Genomic DNA, 23,497 nt, shown 5'->3' on the forward strand with positions numbered 1-23,497 from the left:
ATCCTGATGTAACCTGCATCTACTAAATACGAATCAGTTAGTATTAACTGCTTAATCCCACAGTCTAGTCTAGCTGTTATAGGGAGAAGATACAAAAAAAAAAACAGAACGCTCCAGTGGTGGTAACAAAACAAGTAGACGGACTACACTGTAATATAATAATATAATGTTAATTACTGACTTTCTTCATTTCAAAAATATCACTTTATTTTGTTGTTTAAGGAAATTTAAATCAATACATTCGCCTGTGGGTAGGAACCTTTGACCAGGGGGAAGAGTGCATACCGTACCATAACGTATATAGCATTGGTGCTGCCTTCACGTGTGCATCATAAACTCGTATTTGTGAAAACATCAAACGAAGATATTTGGTTGTAACTAAGTACCTCAATTTTGTTCTGCTTTGTGTAGACAATGTGTGTTCAGTAGACGTCACTTAGCAGTCACTTAAAAAACATAAAAAAAACAAGCTGTCTCCAACTTTGTTTTATCACCTTTAAAGAAATTACGACACTTTCGCAAGTACCGGAAGGCAGCATCCTTGCTCAAGCTAACAGATGATTCTGTCGTTCCGTAGCAACATAAACGTTACTTACCAGCGGAGATTGGTAACTGATGATACGGCTTTTGTCAACCTTAACTGAGCAGCAACCGATTTCAGGAAATGGTAATCATATATTTTAAGTCGGGAGTTTTTAAGGGCATGCCAATCACCAAAACGAATGCACAAAACAACAATCTTGCATACCAGGGAGCTAGCTTAGCTTAGCCGTTCACCACTGTGGCTAATGTTTGCTAACGTTTGCCGTTCCTCTTTGTTACCGTGTTAGTAGCTTAACGTTACTGTGAAAAAACAGATTATCATTATGGCTATAGCCTTAGTGTTTGCTACTGGCAGGTGTTGTGCAGGTAGGGACCATAGGGACCAAGTTCAGTGGTATTCAACTATGGCAGCACCTGACTGGTAAGCTAGCTGTCTGTCCAGCTATGGAGGACTAAACATGATTTCGATCTTAATAAATAAATGCATAAATACATTCAGGACTAAAGACATAAATGCAGAAATAAATCAATACAGAAAATAATAAATGCATGAAAAAATGGAGCCTCCTACTTCATATGTCAATGAGGACACAGAAATAAATAAATGTAAGTACAAAAATTCGGAAATAAATGTAAAAAATAATGTTATTTATTATTTAATTTATTTATTCCTGTTTGTTTTTGTTTACACATTTATTTATTTATGTATTTGAGAGTTAAGTCATGTTTAGTCCTCCGTAAAAGAGACTGTGCGTTTTGCACGTGTAAGCAGAGGCGATTCTCGAGTCTGATGGGGTCCTGGTCAAAAATTCACAGGGGCCCCTCCACCAGCGTTTATCACCATGGTATTATAAATAACTGGACACCAACAAAAAAAAGCAAACAATTTTATTTCAAAAGGGCACATTTGAGTTATTTTCCAATATGAATACAAACATTAAAATCTGTGTGTAAGATATTGTGTAACCACTTCCTTCTAAGTGTCATTGACAATCATATGCACATATTCCAGATTCCAGAGTTATCCAACCCCTCCGTGTGTATGAGGGACCCTCAGAGGGTACAGCAGATCCTACAGTCCATGGTGAAGGCTGGCTCCAACACTGTGCAGGTGTGTGACATCCAGATCTACCACAGGTTTCAGTGTAGGATTTGCTCTACATGGACAATGTGAATTAGTTTTTTTTCTTTCATTTCTTATCCAGGTGATCTCAGATTTTGACATGACCCTAACAAGATTTGCTTTCAATGGGAAAAGGTGCCCTACGTGTCACAGTGAGTCCACTTACCAGCTGTAGTTTGAGATTTGTCAAGAATTTAATGGTTGGTTTCGGTCAAACGTTGTTGACATTTTGTCTGTGTGTTTTATTTGTAGATATCCTTGACAACAGCAAACTCATCACCAATGACTGCAAAGAAGAGGTAGGAATGAGGCTTTAGATCAAACGCAGGTTTTCCATTGGTAGGACTGGTGCTGTTAATTAAACTTCCAATATACTTTCTCCATATGTAACACAAAGTGGAGACATATGTATAATGCATTTTCAACTTGTTAGATCTTTCAAGTGAACTACGTGTATATGCTTTTTAGCTATGTTTTAGAGATGTGAAACTAAAATTCAATTCAATTCAATTTTATTTATAGTGTAAAATCATAACAAAAGTTATCTCAGGACACTTTACAGAGTAGGTAAAGACCACACTCTAGGACTTATTTATCATTTATAAAGACCCAACAATTCCCCGTAGAGTACGGTGGAAACGAAAACCTTCACTATTACAGACAGGAACACCAGACACAGCCAGCTCTGTGGAGGAAAGTAAAAGTAAACAACCTACAAACATACACAGTATCTTATAATCTTATTTGGTGATCATTCATTCATTCATTCTTTGTCATTTATATAAAGTGTCTGCCCTCTAGTGGGTAATAGGAGGGATTAAAACATACAGACAAACTGAACCATGATCTGTGACTTGTATCTGTTCAGCAGTCATGCAGAAATATCAAGGGTCCTCGTTTCCTGCTGTTAAATCTTCCCTTTCATTTATGTTTTTGAATCCAAAATGTGGCATATTTTTCAATAAGATCACTTATTACTTGAGTATTATTCTGGGAAAATATTAAGACATTAAGAGGCAGTGTTATTAGTGTATCCATGGACAGAAACACATCATTCCTGAATCCCTTGGATATAATCTGACCATCCGTTATAGTTTCCTGAGTATTGTCCTCTCTTTGTCAGCTGAAGGAGCTGCTCAACACATACTACCCTATAGAGATCGACTATTCGCGGTCAATAGAAGAAAAGCTGCCCCTAATGGTGGAGTGGTGAGCATTTAATACAGGTTTTTACTAAAAATATAATTGTGTGTACTTTGATGTGTTCATAACACTGTGCTGCACCTGCATCCCGCAGGTGGACGAAAGCTCATGAACTGCTGGTACAACAGAAGATCAAGAAAGACCTCCTTGCCACGGTGGTGCGCGAGTCTGATGCCATGCTGAGGTCAGAAATCTAAAACATACTAGGACTTTTTATGACATACTTTACTTTTTCCAACATACTACACTATGACTTTTTTCAAAATACTATGACTTTTTTCAATATACTATGACTTTTTTTCAAAATACTATGACTTTTTTCAAAATACTATGACTTTTTTCAACATACTATGACTTTTTTCAACATACTATGACTTTTTTCAAAATACTATGACTTTTTTCAACATACTATGACTTTTTTCAACATACTATGACTTTTTTCAAAATACTATGACTTTTTTCAACATACTATGACTTTTTTCAACATACTATGACTTTTTTCAACATACTATACTACGACTATACTACGACTTTTTATGACATTTGTTTGACATACTATACTTTTTTCATCTTTTTCCAACATACTACACTATGACTTTTTTCAACATATTATAATATAAGCCTTTTTATGGCTTATTTTTTGGACACACTGACTTTTCTCGACTGTTTCAACAATCTATGCCATGACTGATTTAGTCTCTTCTATACATGATTTAAGCATTTTTGGACGTATCATATTTTGACATATTTATATAAAATATTTACACTATGACTTTTTTCAGACATCCTATAATATGACTTTTTTTAAACAACATTTTCTATGACATAATATGACTCTTTCTTGAAATGTTTTATTACATACTATACCATGACTTTTTGACATTTTATCACACACTACATACTATACTATTATCTTTTAAATTACATTTTTATGGCATTGTAGTTTTGACATTTGTATAACATTTTCTATGCTATACCTCACTGACTGTTTCTTGACTTTTTTTATTTCATACTATGGTATGACTTTTTTTCATGACGTTTTAATGACATACTTTACTAAGTGTTTGATTTACATGTCCATCCAATTTATTTATTTTATTTGACTATGACTTTATATGTTATTTTTTATGAAATGTCTCAAGGTGATATGGACTTTTTATGGCATACTATTCTATTCGTTTATAACAGGGAGGGCTACCAGCTCCTCTTTGACCACCTGCACGAGCACAGCATCCCTCTGCTCATCTTCTCTGCTGGAATAGGAGACATCCTAGAAGAGGTTATTCGCCAGGCCGGAGTCTTCCACCCCAACGTCAAAGTCTTCTCCAACTACATGGACTTTGATGAGTCTGTGAGTAGCCGCACCACAAACTACGCTGTAATCCCCACACCGGGGATTTACATATTTATGTATCTGACTATTGATTTGCTTGTACAGGGAGTGTTGCAGGCTTTCAAAGGAGAGCTGATCCATATCTACAATAAAAGGGAAGGTGCGCTGCTCAACACCGGCCATTTTCAGGAGCTGCGGACGCGGCCTAACGTGCTACTGATGGGAGACTCTCTGGGAGATCTAACCATGGCTGACGGGGTGCAGGACATGGAAAATATCCTCAAGATTGGGTTCCTCAATGATAAAGTAAATAAAACATTCACACTCACGTTCATCTTGACGCCATACCACTTACTGTTAAACTTAAATTTCTGGCACTGTGTAAATGAGATGAATGTAAGAACACATTCATACTACCCTCTAAGAGGATAGTACGCTCCCAATATTTTACCATGTACATATCGCCGTATTCTGACATGTTAATACACTTCTCATCTTTTTTATCTTTACTCAGGTGGAGGAGAGGAAGCAGTCTTACTTGGACTCGTATGATATCGTGTTGGTGAAAGATGAGACCTTGGAAGTCCCCAACGCTGTATTGCTCTACCTTACTGGTAATAAGTAAACTGAGAATTGAGAATACCACTGGCCATTTGGTATTAACACTCCAGTGCCATCAACTGAAGAGGCTTCTGCTGAAAGTGCCAGTTGAAAGCTTATTTACACCAATTAAGAAGGTTTTGTGATTCTTATTTTATTTTGGAGAACCATTCACAAGTACAGTTAACAGCCGCAGCTCACATTGGCCATGTCACTATCTTATACTTTTGTCCATTGGCCTTCCCCTCATGTTTATGGTTAAACTTCTTGTGGACCATACTTTATGTGATGGAAGCCAGATTTGCACCATCTACCTACTGTGCAGCATGTAAAGATTATGTGTGGTTATGGGTGTTTGTTTATTTTGCCTGGGGAAGAAATAAGATTGTTTTTTTTTGGTCTTCATATAGGATGTAATGGTAAAGGGAAAGAAAAACGCACAACATAAATGGCAGACCTTGACTTGGCATCTAGTTGTAAAGTGATTTCCAGCCTCATAAAGCTGATTTACAGCTAATTTTAACCTCAAACCTTTAAAAAGGTTGAATGTTCAGCATCAAGTCTTCCAGTTTCTGGTCATACATACAGCAACATTCATAGATCTTGTCAAGCATACAGTAGAGCTTGTATTTTTATGAAAACTATTCTTTTTGTTGTAACACCACAGTGCCAAGAAGTGGTGAACTGTGACAACTACAACTGACTTTAAGAGAAAAATAAATGGGTTAATAAAAAAGACTTTTAAAGTATGGTAGAAGTCACTGAGAGGTCAAGTAATTTGTATGAACTGCTACCTCAGAAGTGTTACGAGGTATTAAAAAGAAAAAAATGCATATGATTTTTGGTATTTTGTTTATATTTCACCTTCAACGGTATGGTTTTGAAAAGGTTTGATTCAAAAGTATGTTACTTTCTGCACCGTAACAAACAAAAGTATCATAAAACTGACATATATGTAGTTGCATATAACACATAATATCCAAACATGTTTTTGTCCATTGTGGAGTCATGCATTTGTCCAAAGTCATTACCTCGTCATGTGTTCCAACTTGAAATAAAAAACTTGTCTGAAATAAAACGTGGTTCCATCTGTTTCTGATCGTCATGTTTAATGAAACATTTCGGCCACTGAACACCAAAGTGATTCACAGGAACTGTGTACAAGAACAGTGTGGAAGAGAAGAATTAGTTGCCGTCTCCATTTTACAATAAAAAGGTTATTCTAGGCTGTGGGTGGAGTATGCACGTCTTGTCTGGTGGGTCCAAAGACATGCAGGTGTTAGGTTAATTGGTGACTCGAAGTTGCCCGTAGGCATGTGAGCGTGAATGGTTGCCATCTTTACGTCAGCCCTGTGATCGACTGGCGTCCTGTCCAATGTCAGCTGGGCAAGACTCCAGCTCCTGTAACCCCGGCTGGGACAAGCTGTTACAGATGATGGTTATTCTATGTTCCACTACGATCTTTGTAATATCACTTTCAAAACTAAAGTCATGAAACTATCAGTACAGTATGCCATACATATGTATTTTATCAGTATATAGTATATAATAAAAAAAAACATCATAGTATCTCACAAAAACTTGTCTTAAAAAAGTCATAGTATAGTATGTCGGGGAAAAAAGTCAGTACAGTATGTCATAAAAAATTAGACAGGCCATCCTATGACTGATTTAAGCATTTTTTTTGACATTTTATATTTGGACTTTTTTCATTTTCATTCAGAATGTCATATAAACGCCATTGTAAACTTTACAGTTATATTTAATGATTTAGTGATACGGATGCTATGAATCGCTACAGTCGTGTGTGTACCACTCACACTCAGGGCACTTTCACACCAGCCTTATTTGGTTCGATTGAGTCGAAGTTGAATGCCTTTCCTCATTTACTACGGTTCGTTTGTGCAGGTGGGAATGCAGTGATCGTACTCGGTAGAAGAGGTGGTTCTAAACCAACTCTGGTACGGTTCGTTTGATCTGAGAACGTGATTGGACCTGGGTCAGAACAAACTGCAGAAAGCACTGCCAATTTTTGGACCATCCCAGCTCCTGTAGGCAGCTACATCATTTACTTAATAATTAAGTACCTCCCCTGTCACCACCACAACAACAACAACAACGCGCCAACATGAGTCACCGCGGACAAACCTGGAGTAGTAATGTAATAACCAAGGACTGATTAGGCGTGAAAAGCGAACCAGACCAGCTGAAAAATAAATAAAAAATTCATTTTTTCGCATCTGGTGCGTACCAGGGAAGTGGACTAGAATCAGGTGTGAAAGCGCCCTTAATGACAGCTCTTCTTTTACTGATGCGGACCTCCACGATGCAACATAATCGATGAAACTGCAGTTCTTCTCACTGACAGCAGGTCTAATGAGTGGTGCAGCGGACACCCATCTATTGATATGCACTAAGATGTTCAAGGGCCTTTCTACATCCATTCATACCTACCTGTGGGGGTGAGGCTTGTGCATGTGCAACCACCAACAGTTTCATAAAACATAAAATAATTAGTTAACGACACAATATCCAAAAAAACGTTAATTTCATGACACTTTTTGTAATATAATTTATTGTAATAGATATTCTAATATTGTACAAACTAGCCACCCCCAGATATACTGTACAACCAGTGGGTTTTCATAATTCTGATATGAGGCACTGCACTGACTACTAATTTTATAAAGTAATAATGTGGAAGAAGGGCCCAGCCCAAATGCTTTCTTAGGTCGTTCGATGTAAATATTTTCAACAGAACACATTTTCACTACAGACCACTATTCTTCCTTTCACATTTTTTTTGAAACACCTATTTCCTGTGCACAACACATTTGAACAGAATCTAGCAAAGCAAACTGTCTGACTGCCTAAAGTCTCAGCAATGTTTCATATTCTGAAACATTTTCAAAATAGTTGAATGACCGTGGCTAAGATGACAGTGTGACCTCAGCCGCTGCATGCCTGTTCCTCACCACCAATGAAATGCTGTACGTGTCCCCTCTACAGCTCGTCTCGTGTCACTTGTTCAGACTCGTCATTCACCTTATGGAACAGTTCATCTTCTACAATCTTCCCATCTTTATTGTGGTCCTGGTTATTGAACATGTCCTTAATGATGCTGTCAGCATCGAACCCTGGCCGAAGACGACCTTTGTCCTCTTTAACTTGGAGCATGATGAAGGTTGAAAACTGCAGAAAACAGGAGATAGGGCTGCATGGTTAAAAGTATTTTCACACTTTATACCCAGGCTGTTTGTTTAGCAGGGAGAATTATTGGACCTTGCTGGTCTGCTTACCTCCTCTAGAGGTACCTCTTTGTCACCATTGAGGTCCATAGCAGGAAAGAGGGGATCTGGGCCGTCCCCGAGCCACACAAACATGTAGCCTTCAGGCACACCCTTCTGCAGCTTCACTAACTCCAGCTCAAAGAAGAGCACTGCACTCCTGGGAACTCCTCCAGCTGAAGACACCAAATAGAGGAGGGAAAACATGATTCGAGGGTAACAAGAGGTGTGTTCAGAGTGCGATGTGAGCAGTTCCAGTGACTGACCTCCATTTTCACCATGTCCCCAGTGCGGTGGAACCACCACCTCCCTCTTCTCGCCCACACACATGCCACTCAAACCTTTCTCCAGACCTGGTATCACCGTGTTCGCTCCAAGAGTCGTGATGGAAGGCGTGTCGTAGTGGTCCCTGAAAACGGACACACAACCCGTGTTACCACTCTTTAACAGTGGGGATTTCCATACATCAAAACATCGAGCCGTGCAGGCATACGTGCATGTAAAATGGACATCTGCAGTTCGAGTCCCACTGAAATCTGTCAGAACAGGAAGCCAGCAATGATTACATGCATGAGGCAGAAGAAGGATGCAGTGTAGCAGAGGGCGCTCACGAGGAGTACAGAAGGGTGCCGTCCATCATGGAGCAATTATAACGATACTGAATCAGATCGTCAGCTTCACTCTTCACTTTGCATTCCTGAGGCTTGTGGGTAACTTTAATGTCGACCAGGTCTTCGGGGTTGTGGAAATCAATGACGTGAATGTGAAAGACCAGAACAGCAGAGCCAGGAATGAGGTCACCTACAGCAGGAGGGAGAAAATAAATAGCAGTGTTACAGATATAAACAACACTAAGGGGTATGTTGGTCAATTCAAAGTGTCTTTTGAATCGTCCTAAATGCATGTGTCAAACTCACGAACTCCTTCTCCCCCATAGGCCATGTGAGGAGGGATGGTAATCTTTCTCTTCTCTCCCATGCACAGCCCATGCAGAGCTTTGTCCATCCCTTTGATCACATATCCCTTGCCGATATAAGTGTTATAGGTGCTGTTTCGCTTGTAGCTGTCAAGTAAAGTATTAAAGGAATAGTAAGAATTTTTTCAAGAGGGGCTGTGCGACTCCTACTGATTTATATGGCGCTTCCTTTCACTCCCTGTTGGAAAAGGGCTGAATGACGGCGAGGTAAAAAAGTGAAAATATTCCAGAAATGGCATACACTTAAACTGATAATTATCTTTTTATAGGAGGGCCTTTTGAGGTGGATGGAATACGTTTTGCTGCTGCCCCTGTCCTCATTTTTCACAGGATTCTTTCTGTAGTAATCTTGCTTAATATTTTATAACTCTCTGAGAATGGAGAAGTCTCAGGTTTACCTCGAGTCAAAGGCTGTGCCGTCCTGGAAGGTGCCGTTGTAGTGGTAGCGGATGTAATCTCCAGCCACTGTCCTGCGATTGCAGCCTTCGGGCACCTCCTTCACCTCCACAATCAGATCATCCTTAGGGTTGAACACATCAACCAGCAGCACCTGGAACACCAGCGTAGCCTGAGGAGGGACCTGAGTTCCTGTTTAGGAAAAAAAGTAAGACCTGCAGTGTGTCTATAACTCACGGTTTCAGGTCCATACCAGTCACATATACTTTACTTTAACGTGGACGATTTTTTCAAAGCATACTCTAACTTTTGAGATTAGTTCCCTACCTTCCAGGCAGACCCTTGTGGTTCATATTAGTGCGGAATGGAGCTTTCCAATTGCAGTGACTTGCCGAGAGAGTCATTACATTTCTGTGCATTATTATTGCATGAGTACACCCAGAACGTCCACTGAAATAGACATGACTATAAAAACTAATAATAGCTGTTTATAAATAGAGGCTATATTTTAGTGTTGGAAACGATTCTATACCAGACACAGTCGTCTTGAACATTATTAGTCCGTACCATGACCAGTCTCTCCATACGCCAGGAAGGGTGGGACGATGATGACCCTTCTCTCGCCTACACACATGTCCAAAAGACCCTCCTCCATGCCTTTGATGAGGTCGCCCTGTCCCAAGTAGGTGTCATAGGTTGAATTCCTCGAGTAACTAAATCCAAACACAAAGTTCTTGAGAATCACAAAAACAGACAAGAGATACCTTAAAGGGGGAGTTTGGGTTTTTTGAAGTGGGGTTGTATGAGGTACATATCCATACTCAGCGTATTACCTAGAGCACATGGCAGTTGGCACAGCCTCAGTTTGGAGAAGCAGGGAGGACAGGCAAGGAAGCTAAGCACTGTGCTGCAGTTGATAGCAGCTAAACATATTTTAGTAACCACATTTTCACCGGGGGGATCTGAAGCCATTCTATGCCCTCCTCAAAGCCACCAGACTCCATTGACAAGAACAGTAATTTGACCTTGCAAAACACAAGAGTTGCTGGTCAAACGCTACCTTGATCGATTAGTTTGTTAGTGTTATTGTGTAACTTTAGCATTTTAAAGGGTTAGGAACTAATAAAACTAACAAACAAACTAACCAAAATGGGAGCTGACCTCATTCACAGCAGTACATTGCTCAGCCTGTCCTCCTCCCTGCTTCAGTTTGGAGAAGCCAACAGCTGACTGTAGGTACTGTAATATACGCCGACTATGGGTAAGTATCTAAAACGACCCCACTTCAAATTGGAAATTGTCCCTTGAATGTGAAAGCCTCACCTGGAGTCGAAGGCTGCACCAGTCAGCAGGGTGCCGTTATAGTGGTAACGGACGAAATCCGACGCCACTGTGGTGCGGTTGCAGCTTGCAGGTTTGCCTAGTGTGCGGATCTGGACCTTGTCCTCAGTGTTCCATATATCCAGCAGGAGAACATCGTACACCAGCACAGCATCAGGAGGAATCACACCACCTGCCAGACAAACATCACAGATTGGCATTAAACCAGTAGAGCTAGAGAATCCAAGGAAGTGTTGTAATACTCATCATGTTTATCAGCACCTGTTCCGATGCTTCCGTAGGCCAGGTGTGGGGGGATTGTGATCCTCCTGTGTTCATTGACACACATGCCCTGGAGACCGCGGTCCATCCCTGTGATGAGTCTGCCCAGGCCGACCTGGCTGATGAAGGCTTTACCTCGATCATGACTGCACACAGGAAGGGAGATGGATGGAACTTAATAAAGGTAGTTAAATAGGCAGACATAGGAAAAGGTTTTTTGTTTTGTGTGTGTGTGTGTGTGTGTCTGTGTGTGTGTGCGTGCGTGTGTGTGTGTAGAGGCTCATGTCATGGTGCCATGAACATTTTATGGTGCTCTTAGGTCAGCATCCAATGTTCCATGCGCATCAGCAGTATTATTCAAAGGGGCCTTGTGCTCTTCTTGGCTTTGTTATGACTCAGGCTCAACCGATATTTTGAGGATGATGCTGATTCCAATTTCAGAGGAAAAATACATAAATCATAGATTCATAGATAACTGATGGTGAGCGATATAGTGAATTTTTGAGCAGGAATGAAAATAGACCTTTTCTATGTGTATTGATTTTGCACTGATATGACTCTGCAAAGGTACTCAGGTGTTCTTTATTAAAGAAAATTAATAATAAAGAATCATTACAATGTCAACCATTTCTACAAATGAATATTAAGAAAACACAGTGTTCATGTTCAGTATCAGTGCTGAATATTATACTACTAGATATATTTGTAGTAGACTGTTAATATATTATATTAATAGATAAAATAAAAAAATAAATACCTATATGACACCATTTCTAGAGCACAGTTTTCAGCATTATATGATCTGTAAAAAAAGATTTTCATATCGGCGCATATGGGAGGATAATATCGGCCAACCGATAAATGGGTCTGGATTCAATTGTGACCAGCAAGTTCTTTAATATTTCATTTTCAAAAGCTAGAGAGAGTGATGACACATGACAAAAAAAAAAAAAAAAAAAAAAAATATATATATATATATATATATATATATATATATATAATAATTTAACAAAAGAAAGGAAAATTAACACATAAATTATTAAAACCAAATTAAATAAAAATAACAACAACAACAACAACAACAATAATAATAATAATAATAATACTAATAATAAAAGCAAAGGAACCAAACAAAAATGATTGTTATTAGATCTTGATTTTGTGGTGATTTATTTTGTGTTGTAAAGCCTCGTGTTGTTGTGTTTATGGTTGTTATAGTGTGATCCAGTGTTAAGTATGTGTTGTTTACAGTGACTTGTTATATTTCTGTCATAATGATATGGTTATTTTTTGGTCTAATTAAAAAAAGTAAAAAATGAACAAACACTAAAACAACGCTCTGCCTGCACTTTTTTAGGATGGTAAATATAACTCTTGTATTTTTATAGAAACATTGATACCAAGTTGGCGACTAACACGTCTTCAGTTGATGTCTCATCTGCAGTGAATCATCTGTGAATCCATCAGGAAATGACGGATTCCTTAATGTCAAACATAATACTTTATACTAACATACTACTACTAAATACTAATACTACATACTAATACTATATCATACTTAATACTAATATACTTCTACTAAATACTAATACTACATACTAATATACTAATACTACATCATACTTAATACTAATATACTACTACTAAATACTTATACTACATACTAATATACTAATACTACATCATACTAAATACTTATATACTAATACTACATCATACTAAATACTAATATACTAATACTACATCATACTAAATACTAATATACTAATACTACATCATACTTAATACTAATATACTACATAATACTAAATACTAATACTACATCATACTACATACTAATATACTAATACTACATCATACTTAATACTAATATACTAATACTACATCATACTCAATACTAATATACTAATACTACATCATACTCAATACTAATATACTAATACTACATCATACTTAATACTAATATACTAATACTACATCATACTTAATACTAATATACTAATACTACATCATACTAAATACTAATATACTAATACTACATCATACTAAATACTAATATACTAATACTACATCATACTTAATACTAATATACTAATACTACATCATACTTAATACTAATATACTACATAATACTAAATACTAATACTACATCATACTCAATACTAATATACTAATACTACATCATACTCAATACTAATATACGAATACTACATCATACTAAATACTAATATACTAATACTACATCATACTAAATACTAATATACTACATAATACTAAATACTAAATACTAATATACTAATACTACATCATACTTAATACTAATATACTACATAATACTAAATACTAAATACTAATATACTAATACTACATCATACTAAATACTAATATACTAATACTACATCATACTAAATACTAATATACTAATACTACATCATACTTAATACTAATATACTACATAATACTAAATACTAATACTACATCATACTACATACTAATATACTAATACTACATCATACTCAATACTAATATACTAATACTACATCATACTCAATACTAATATACTAATACTACATCATACTTAATACTAATATACTACATAATACTAAATACTAATACTACATCATACTACATACTAATATACTAATACTACATCATACTTAATACTAATATACTAATACTACATCATACTAAATACTAATATACTAATACTACATCATACTTAATACTAATATACTACATAATACTAAATACTAATACTACATCATACTCAATACTAATATACTAATACTACATCATACTCAATACTAATATACGAATACTACATCATACTAAATACTAATATACTAATACTACATCATACTTAATACTAATATACTACATAATACTAAATACTAATACTACATCATACTACATACTAATATACTAATACTACATCATACTCAATACTAATATACTAATACTACATCATACTCAATACTAATATACTAATACTACATCATACTCAATACTAATATACGAATACTACATCATACTAAATACTAATATACTAATACTACATCATACTTAATACTAATATACTACATAATACTAAATACTAATACTACATCATACTACATACTAATATACTAATACTACATCATACTCAATACTAATATACTAATACTACATCATACTCAATACTAATATACTAATACTACATCATACTTAATACTAATATACTAATACTACATCATACTCAATACTAATATACTAATACTACATCATACTCAATACTAATATACTACATAATACTAAATACTAATACTACATCATACTACATACTAATATACTAATACTACATCATACTTAATACTAATATACTACATAATACTAAATACTAATACTACATCATACTACATACTAATATACTAATACTACATCATACTCAATACTAATATACTAATACTACATCATACTCAATACTAATATACTAATACTACATCATACTCAATACTAATATACTAATACTACATCATACTTAATACTAATATACTAATACTACATCATCATACTTAATACTAATATAGGTAGTATAAGTCCCCACTGCACTTTGCAACATTTAAACAACTTGAAACAATGTAATTGACGTTAAACGGTGCATTTCGCTGTAACTTCACCTGGAGTCGAACTTTTTCCCGTCTGCAGAGAAGGTCCCGTTAAAATGATAACGGATAAAATCTTCGGTTTGCACTTCCCGAGGACAAACTCCCGGGATGTCGTACCGATCGATCACAACGTCCACTAACGGGCCCGGGCTGCACTTCACGGCGGCTGCATGAAGGAAAAATAAAAGCGCAGATGTTATCAGATCCATCTGGAGGGTTGTGGGGGTGACTGCGGAAGCTCGCAGCACACAGAGAGAGAGATGAGTGAAGAAGAAGTGGAGAGAAGTACCGAGAGAAGTGCGGAGGGGTCAAGAACGCTGCCGTGGCATAAGCTGCTTCCGGTTACTACTACAAAATAAACGCCTTCTCTAATAACATAGAATATGAAGACATTATTGCAATGTTTATGACGGCATTATTAAATAAATGCGTAAGAAATTATGATACATAAGGCAATGCACGTTTGTTTGTATAGCGTAATTCAAAAACAAGGTAACTCAAAGTGCTTCACATAAAGCATTGGCGGAGAAATAACACATAAAACACATACATTTTTATATATCATGATAATTTAAATAAATGAGGCTTAGAACTTTTGCCGCGGACCCCACTTTGAGAATCACTGTCCTAAAGAAACTACTGTCATCATAAATAATAATAACAACAACAACAACAACAACAACAACAACAACAACAACAATAATAGTAATAATAATAATAATAATAATAATAATAATAATAAAAATAACAACAATAATAATAATAATAATGATAATAATACGTTTATTTAATATATAGCACATTTTACAGACAAAATCGCAAAGTCCTTCACATGATTAAATTATTAAAATGAGACTTAAAACAGTAAACTAAGCAAGTTACAATAAATACCACTGGAGACAAAAGCCCTTTTAAACAAGTGAAAACCAAGTTCCATCTTGAGAAAAATCTACATGTTGTACAAGCTGACATTCCTAAAACAGAAAACATGCAATAGAATATATTTAAGTAAAAGGAAATTTTACTTTATGCTTTTATTCTGGGTGAGAAGTCAACACCACTTCCGGCCTTGCTGAACATCTCTAGGTCTTGCTTAACGCATCTTTCGGCTCATGTGCCCCAGAGAGCTGCAGCTGCAGCAGCAGGAGTGGCCCCGGGGCCCCCGCCCACTTCTTAATGGAATTCTGCAAACGTGTAATGCCTGGCCCAGAGGACAAAATTATAGCGTGCCTGCCCATGATATGAAGCTATTCTTTATTCTCTCACATAATTACTTTTTTGGGCACATGTGTCTGCCTCAGAAACCATAGCCATCCTACCCATATCTACCAAAATAAGAGCCTTGAAACATTCTGAAAGTTAAATGTTAGAGGTATTGCAGACTCAGAGGTTATATTTGCCTGAAAAAGTGATGTGTCAACTATGCAAATTGATTTTTCTTGGGCTCACCAACTCATGTCTCAGCTTGTCGGTTTGCTCGGAATGTATGAAACCAAGCTGAAAATACTCTTTGCTTTTCAGACAACTATATACAATATATTTTATGAATACAGCACCTGCCTACAGTTTGAGAGATGGAGGCAAAACCAAGCAGATAAAAAAGATCCCTGTTGATACTCAAATGTTGGTTCATGGGTCTCTTGGGTGTTATGACCCTGGAAAACACTGAGGAAAGCTGGACCCTCTTGTCTTCTCTGAGGTCCAAACTCAGACTGTTAAATCTTTGTCAAGTACGCAAGATTTATCACCATTTAAACCGGAAGTAAGAACTTCTTTCTTCAAAGTAATTGTCATGGGCCGCATTTGTCAGTTATAGGGCAGCAGATGCCAGTTAGCCTATCAGAAATTTAAGAAGATTAAACAATTTAAGGGAAAAATGTTCAAAATTGCTAGAGCATGGGGTCTATTTAGTCTTATCTTCGGCATCCAATAAATATGTAGACATTCCTTAACCTGGGCCCTATTTCAGAAAGCAGGATTAGTGCAACTCTGTTAAACCTGAGATGATGCATGTTTTTGTTTATTTGAAATCAGCACAATTAACCATTTGCATTTGTTTTACTTGAGAAGTCTGTTACGTAGCTCAAAACCATTATTTTGAGATAAACAAATACAGATATGATGTGCCCCTTGTTTCTGGATTTAAATGTAATGACGTGACAATTAGGGAAGAAGAAAACCCGTAAACAATCACAAGCACCGCATTATGATTTAAATGATCTGGAATCTATTACATTAAATATGTATGAAATTTGGAGCAAATTGGCATATAAAAAAACACCAGAAGAGCTATCGTGCGAATCAGTGGGGCTTTTATTTTGAAAATTCTGACCACACGTTCTTGTTATCAGCATCTAGCTGGACGCAGCTTCCACAGCCTACGTGCAGACAGTCATGAGCAATCCACAGTGAAGAAAGAAGTTTCCAGATCCATTCAAAACAAGAGGAGTCTCCTGCTGGAGCCGGTGGAGGTGACGATGCTCCTCAAAGGCTTGTGCCTGGCCCTGCTCATCCCGGCCCTGGTGGAGGCTCAGTATGAGAAGTACAGCTTTAAAAGTTTCCCCAAGAACGACATCATGCCGCTGGACTCGTCCTACAACTACGCGGTGGAGCAGTACGGGGCGCAGAACTGGGCAGAGAGCGTCAAGTTCCTGGAGCTCAGCCTGCGGCTCCACCGGCTGCTGCGGGACAGCGAGGCTTTCTGCAGCCGCAACTGCAGCTCCGTCAGCCGGGACAACGACACCCTGTTCGCCGACAGCAGCCTGCGCGTCGTGCGCCACATCCTTCTGAGGGCTGCGTGTCTTAAAAAGTGCAAAGCGGATTTTCCAGTGTTTCACCACTCTTATCCGCGGAGGGATTTACTGGAAACGTTCGAGAAAAGGGTACCGTATCGGTACATGCAGTACGCCTACTACCAGGTGAGACTAGAGGCTTGATGTGTCGAGGCCTTTGGAGTCACACCAAATATTTGTGGATGTTATAGAAATCTAATACAGTGATACACAAGAGCAATATGACCGCCATAAACTTTTAATAATATGTGCTAGGCTATGAAATAGGAGCAGAGTGGATTGAGCTTTACCATAACTGTGCGTAACGGGCGCAATCGCACAACACAAGTATCTCCAGTTGGTTTTTCGAGGCCATCTGACTCGGTTTGACTCACCGAGAGGACATTTCTTTCGGCTGAGACGTGCAGTAGAGTTCCCCTGCTGCTTTTGTTGAGCCCTCCAGCAGACCGAGCAGTAGTTGAGCATGTGCCACGTCTCTTCCAGTGTTCCCCCGAAAACAATCCCCCTTTTCTTCTCTGTCAGGCAGACAGGCTGATGGGGACCAGGGCTTGCCTACAAGGACACAAAGACTGATCTCAGTTTTGAATTAAAGTAAAAATCTCCAGATAATCTACATGTCATTGTAGACAACATCTATTCTATTGGTGTAATAATAACACCTCTCTTCAGGTGTTATTGACGCTCATCACATCAAAGTAGGGAACGCTTTAAATTGGAGGAGTGGAGTGCACAGTTTAAAGTTAAAAGGTGCTTCAAAGCTCTGTCTGGTGATCAAACAGCCACCCAGATTAACAAACAGGTTTATATGGCTTTGCTTTATTTATCTTATGACATTGGACCATGAAAATGTGCAATTATCAGCATCAAAAGGTGGAAGTGGAAGTGGAAGTGGGTAGTTGTTTATTGCATTTAGTTTTGGCCAAGGCTACCTTATATAGCAGACTTTTCTTTCATCATTTATTTCACATTTCTGCACACAGCACCACATCTATTTTCTATTCACTGACTCAACAAGAAGTCATACTCTGATATCAGTAATCTGTCAGTGTTGAGGTAGAGATGACTTGCGTTAAAAATATATTATTATTATTATTATTCATTATTTTGTTATTATGGTTGTTATATGATTGCTATCATCGTTTTATGGTCTGGCTCTGGTTTGTATAACATGTCATAATGTGTGCAGAGAATGAATGCCACATAACTTTCTTTTATTATCCAGTTTGACAGTCAGGCACAACTGAAAAAGATCATCAATAAACGACTTTAAGTAAATTCTTTTCAGGGATGAATTAGGTGGAATTGGATCGATGCCGACTTGCATACGTTTTAGGCATTTTCGGTATCAGTATTAGAACAACTCTAGTCTGAGGTAATGACAGGAACTGCTGTTTCCCTTCCTGCCAGTGAGAAAAACAGTGTTTCATATTTAAAAAATCTCTCTATTCTTCCTCAGCTTAACAACGTCGAGAAGGCTGTGTCAGCGGCTCACACCTTCCTGAAGAAGAACCCGACTGATCCCTATTTGACCAAGAACATGAACTACTACAAGACACTGTTTGACGTGGAAGAATATCTCGTCGACCAGGAAGAGCAGCCGTATGAAGTTCGTACATTGAATTGTCGTTCTTATCCAGCACGCAAATGAAATGCATGCTATTCAAGCTGTTATAAACACACCTCTTTGTTATCCAGAGTGTTTTCCTGAAGAGCGTGACGCTTTACAACAACGGAGACTTCAGCAGCAGTGCCCGACACATGGAGCAGGCCATCACACAGTACTTTGAAGTATACAGTGTCTGCTTGGCAGGCTGTGAGGGCTCATATGAGATTTTAGAGTTTAAAGACTTCTACCCCACTCTGGCAGGTAAGAAGACAGCAATTTCAGAGCAGTTCAGAGTGTTTAAGATGACAAAATAAAAGACTGTTGTTCCCTCAGATCTCTACACCGATGTGCTGAGGTGTAAGGTCAAATGCGAAGAGCACCTGACACCCAACGTTGGAGGCTTCTTTGTGGAGAAGTTTGTAGCCACCATGTATCACTACCTCCAGTTTTCCTATTATAAATGTAAGGACAATGTCTCTGGATTCAGGTTTTTTAACATCAATATGTGCACGTTTTTTTAAACATGTATTGTTTTGTGATCCTTTCACAGTGAATGATGTAAAGAATGCTGCTCCGTGTGCAGCCAGTTACATCCTGTTTGACAGTAAAGACAAGGTGATGCAGCAAAATGTAGCGTACTATCGATTCTACCGGGCACAGTGGGGACTCGAGGAAATGGACTTTAAGCCTCGGCCCGTGAGTGAAACAAAGACCTCAATTCTATTGTCTTTAGGTTCTTCCAGCAGAAAGTGTTTTGACTTTCTACACTGTAGCTGTAGGCTACGGAACCACAGCAGGGGAACTGTAGCATGAAGCCGTCTTGGCGTGAACATTAACACAATGTCAGGGTGGTAATTAGAAAGCCATGTAGTCTCATAACAAAGTTGTCAGAAGCTGCAGTGTACCAACATCTGCTGTAAATACTTTAAGGCTTCCGAACTGAGAGGCAAAAAAGGCAGTAAACAAAAGGACAACAGGCCAAATTTGTTGCTTAGCACTGAGCTATAAAACACTTAACACGTAGGCTTGTTCTCGCCTGTTGTTCGGGTCAGCGCAACAACACATGTCACTTTTTTGTTTTCAGGAAGCCCAGAGGTACTTCAACGAGACAACCAAGCAGAAAGAGATGCTGGAATTTGCACTGAACTACCTACAAACTGACGATGAGGTATGTTGTTGTTAGGCAGACTGTCTATCTGTATAGATCAGGGGTAGGTTCCGGTCCTGGAGGGCCACTGCCCTGCATGCTTTAGGTTTCTCCCTACCCTAACACACCTGAGTCTAACAATAATCAAACTGTGACAAGCATCAGCTGCTTGATAACGAGCAACTCATTAGAATCAGGTGTGTTAGAGCAGAGAGAAACCTAAAACATGCAGGACAGTGGCCCTCCAGGACCGGAATTTCCTACCCCTGGTATAGATCATGATGCTACAGCGCCACCTATTGGCAAGATGACAACACATTTGTTATGGCCACTCGTACATCATATCTACACACATGCACCAGACGTGGTAAAAATAGCACAAAGAGTTCTGGAAATATGTCATTTTTTGTAATATTAGCCTCGCCCACCACATTTGAGCAAACTTTGAAGAGAATATCAAAAATCTAAAAAAGTAACTTTTTATGGCTTGGTCTATTGATGATTGCCCTAAATTGGTAGGAGATGTAATGGAAAAGACAGATTTGGACACAATTAAAAAATGTAGAAAATTGATCTGGACGCAAATGGGAATGGCTTTTTGGATAGATTTGTCTGGATCAGGATCCCAGGAAGTGCAGCGGGTTTAAAAAACAATTTGAATTTATGGGCTCCATAATGCGAATGCAATGAAAAAGATAACTTTGCTTCTGAGACCTCCGGTTCAAAAGTTACAAGCTTAAGTTTGTTGTTATAGCGCCACCATATGGCCAAATTGTACAGAGCTGACCAAGTTTAAAGTAGATTGGATCTTAAAATATGCAAAGGCCAGACAGACAGACAGACACACACACACACAGATTCCTTGTTGGATGTTAAATGCTAAAGCTAATGTAGCAGTAGCACAAAATAAAATGTTGAAAATAAACACACACATTCTAGACAGTATCTCACTGCACTGATTTTATCTGAGGAAGTTTCAAATGTCCCGCTCTGGGATTTCCTTTAACTGCACAAACAAAATTCCATCGACCTCCATTATACCGGGGTGGCGGCAGAGACAGACCTCAGCAGATAAAACCCAAACTGCCTGCGTGACTAGACAACCCTATGGGTACAAAAGTATGTAAATATGTTTTTGTGAGCTGACACTTTAACTTGGCTCAACAACAATAAAATGAGAAGATCAAGTTAGATTTTGGGGATTGGGGGTATAAGCTTTTGTAAACCAGCAGGCTCCGTACAAGCTGCTGTTGAGGTTGTGGAAAGGGGAGCCCATGGAAAAAAGTCTCAGAGGATGAAAAGGAGAGAAGGAGGGGAGGAAGGCTGCGGAAGAGAAAGCGGGGGGTGCTGTGTTTTCCGCCAGCAGCATGTGGTATGTGGCTGTGAGGTGTTGGCCGCTGAGACTGTGCCACATCCATTTAACTCCGGTCTGCCCCTCCCATCTCTGCACACTGAGTTGGGGAGGAGGACTGTGAGAGTTTAAGCTGAATTACAGGCTGCAAAGGTGACAGATTTATAGAAAGGAAAAGGAAAAAGTATGATTTTTGCCAGATAAAATGGAAGTTAGATAGTGAAATGCTTGCTTGCTGTTGACTGAGTGTTTTGTGTTACCTTTTTAAGGACGTGGTAAGTCCAGAAGATATGGCCTCCTCTAACATGGAACCTCCTGACGCTGAGTTCGAGGGTATGGGGGACTATGAGGAGTCCTTCCTGGCGGAGTGGTGGCAAGAACCCAAAACTAAGTGGGACGCCGGAGAGATTGCAGACTGACATCTGTCCTCGTCTCCTGTGCAGAAAGCTTCCTCATCCAGCTCTGATGACGACAAACCAAAGAATGTTGACCTCCATAAGGACAGACACCAACACTCCCAACAGTAGTTGTCAGCAGAAAAAAAAGCACAAATCATCCGCCTTCACCCAGCTGAAGAGTAATAATAAGGCGAACTTATCCATCATGTTGATCAAGATCAGAGATCGACATAGGTATTCTGTCTTGGCTGTCATCAGCCTTTTAGAAGTGTTATTTTTTATAATCAGACACTGGCCTGCATGCCAACATTTGTGGATGACTTTTCTACAGTTTTTATTTAATGAGAGTTGAATGCCTCTGTGCCATGGTAGAGGAAGACGTAACTTTTCTCATGTTGCGATTTGTCAACCGCCAATTTGGTTGTTGTTGTTGTAATAATTTGCTCATAATTAAAGTAATATTTTAATATAATTTATTTGTTTTTGTCACTAAATATCAAAAATATCATTAAGAATGCAGGATGTGCAACAAGCAATATGACTGCATTAGCGATACATTGATTAGTTGATTGTTTTTTATGAAAGATTCAATTATCGATGAGTAATTTATAATAAATAAAATGCAGACAAAAGAAGCAATCTGAGCTCTAGGAAACTTTGGGAACTCTGGGAAATGTTGCTATTATTTGTTAATTTGCGATGGCAACCTCAGATTGAAGTACCTCTTGGGGTGCATAATTCAAAGATACAATTACTGTGTTTCTTGGCCTGGCATCACCAGACCCATTTGTAAATTGCTACTGCACCGTGTCCTAACTACCTTGTTGTAGCGCTGCCTATTTTGACAGTTTAATCTGAGTTTCCTGTGCCTGGTACGGAGAATGCATGGCACTCCTCTGTCAGTCATCATCCTAATCCTGCCCCACATGAGAGAAATGGTTGCGATTGGTCCGTCAAGAGCCTGGTCAGCTGGAAATCAGACAGGATGGGAGGGGAGCCAGACCCATTGACGGAGAAAAAGGAATGTGCTCGTCTGATTCCATACCCACTAATTTGAAACAAGGATTATGATGTTTAAAAATGTCCTTAAAAGCAGAAAAACTCTATTCTAAGCATCGATTACAACCATAAAATATAAATACCATAACAGCAAGGTAGAGAGTAGGAGGTGTGGTTTCTTTTTTTAGGATTTTATTCTCCTTCCATTTCAAATCAACTACAAGCCTTAGTTAATTTCTCTCTTTTTGTCTCAATTCAAAAAGATAGTGTCTAAAAATATGCGATACGATGCATCTTATTTTCTTTTTCTCCTAAAGTTCAAAATCAAACAGATTGTATTTGATACCAACTCTGTACATATTGTAATAATAACAATAGTGCATCTGCCATAGTGCAAAGCTCAAATGAACCCAACTGACCTCATACACGCATACAGTTTCAGACGAGCTGCCTCCTGGACCCCAGACTAGATCTCTTTAATCTCATTTACAGTGGGG

General features: G+C 38.3%; 3 protein-coding genes across 4 annotated transcripts; 2 read left to right on the forward strand and 1 right to left on the reverse strand.

Moving 5' to 3' along the window:
• Positions 1–527: 527 nt before the first annotated feature.
• Positions 528–5,864, forward strand: LOC310959946 (cytosolic 5'-nucleotidase 3-like). Of its 2 annotated transcripts, none has more exons than XM_083931501.1 (9): positions 528–667; positions 1,556–1,654; positions 1,749–1,818; positions 1,919–1,965; positions 2,790–2,875; positions 2,964–3,053; positions 4,058–4,220; positions 4,308–4,508; positions 4,717–5,864. In XM_083931501.1, the coding sequence occupies exons 1-9, from the start codon at positions 665–667 to the stop codon at positions 4,825–4,827; spliced, it is 870 nt and encodes a 289-aa protein (XP_083787627.1). In that variant the 5' UTR covers positions 528–664; the 3' UTR covers positions 4,828–5,864. The 2 variants fall into 2 exon arrangements, with proteins under 2 accessions (XP_083787627.1, XP_083787628.1); XM_083931502.1 differs by lacking the exon at positions 528–667 and adding an exon at positions 1,126–1,149.
• Positions 5,865–6,558: 694 nt separating this feature from the next.
• On the reverse strand, positions 6,559–14,944 carry fkbp10a (FKBP prolyl isomerase 10a). Its single transcript, XM_083932098.1, has 10 exons — positions 14,720–14,944; positions 11,064–11,209; positions 10,785–10,974; positions 10,029–10,174; positions 9,464–9,653; positions 9,007–9,152; positions 8,701–8,890; positions 8,356–8,498; positions 8,102–8,265; positions 6,559–7,994 (listed from the first exon to the last, which is right to left on the reverse strand). The coding sequence occupies exons 1-10, from the start codon at positions 14,914–14,916 to the stop codon at positions 7,806–7,808; spliced, it is 1,701 nt and encodes a 566-aa protein (XP_083788224.1). The 5' UTR covers positions 14,917–14,944; the 3' UTR covers positions 6,559–7,805.
• A 2,179-nt stretch (positions 14,945–17,123) lies between these two features.
• p3h4 (prolyl 3-hydroxylase family member 4 (inactive)) lies at positions 17,124–22,409 on the forward strand. Its single transcript, XM_083931751.1, has 7 exons — positions 17,124–17,625; positions 18,956–19,105; positions 19,195–19,366; positions 19,439–19,567; positions 19,656–19,801; positions 20,190–20,273; positions 21,873–22,409. Exons 1-7 carry the CDS (start codon positions 17,185–17,187, stop codon positions 22,020–22,022), a joined length of 1,272 nt encoding a protein of 423 aa, XP_083787877.1. The 5' UTR covers positions 17,124–17,184; the 3' UTR covers positions 22,023–22,409.
• The last annotated feature ends 1,088 nt before the right edge of the window (positions 22,410–23,497 follow it).

The sequence above is a fragment of the Echiichthys vipera genome, assembly GCF_963691815.1.
Source record: "Echiichthys vipera genome assembly, chromosome: 17".
NCBI classification, from domain to species: Eukaryota; Metazoa; Chordata; class Actinopteri; order Perciformes; family Trachinidae; genus Echiichthys; species Echiichthys vipera.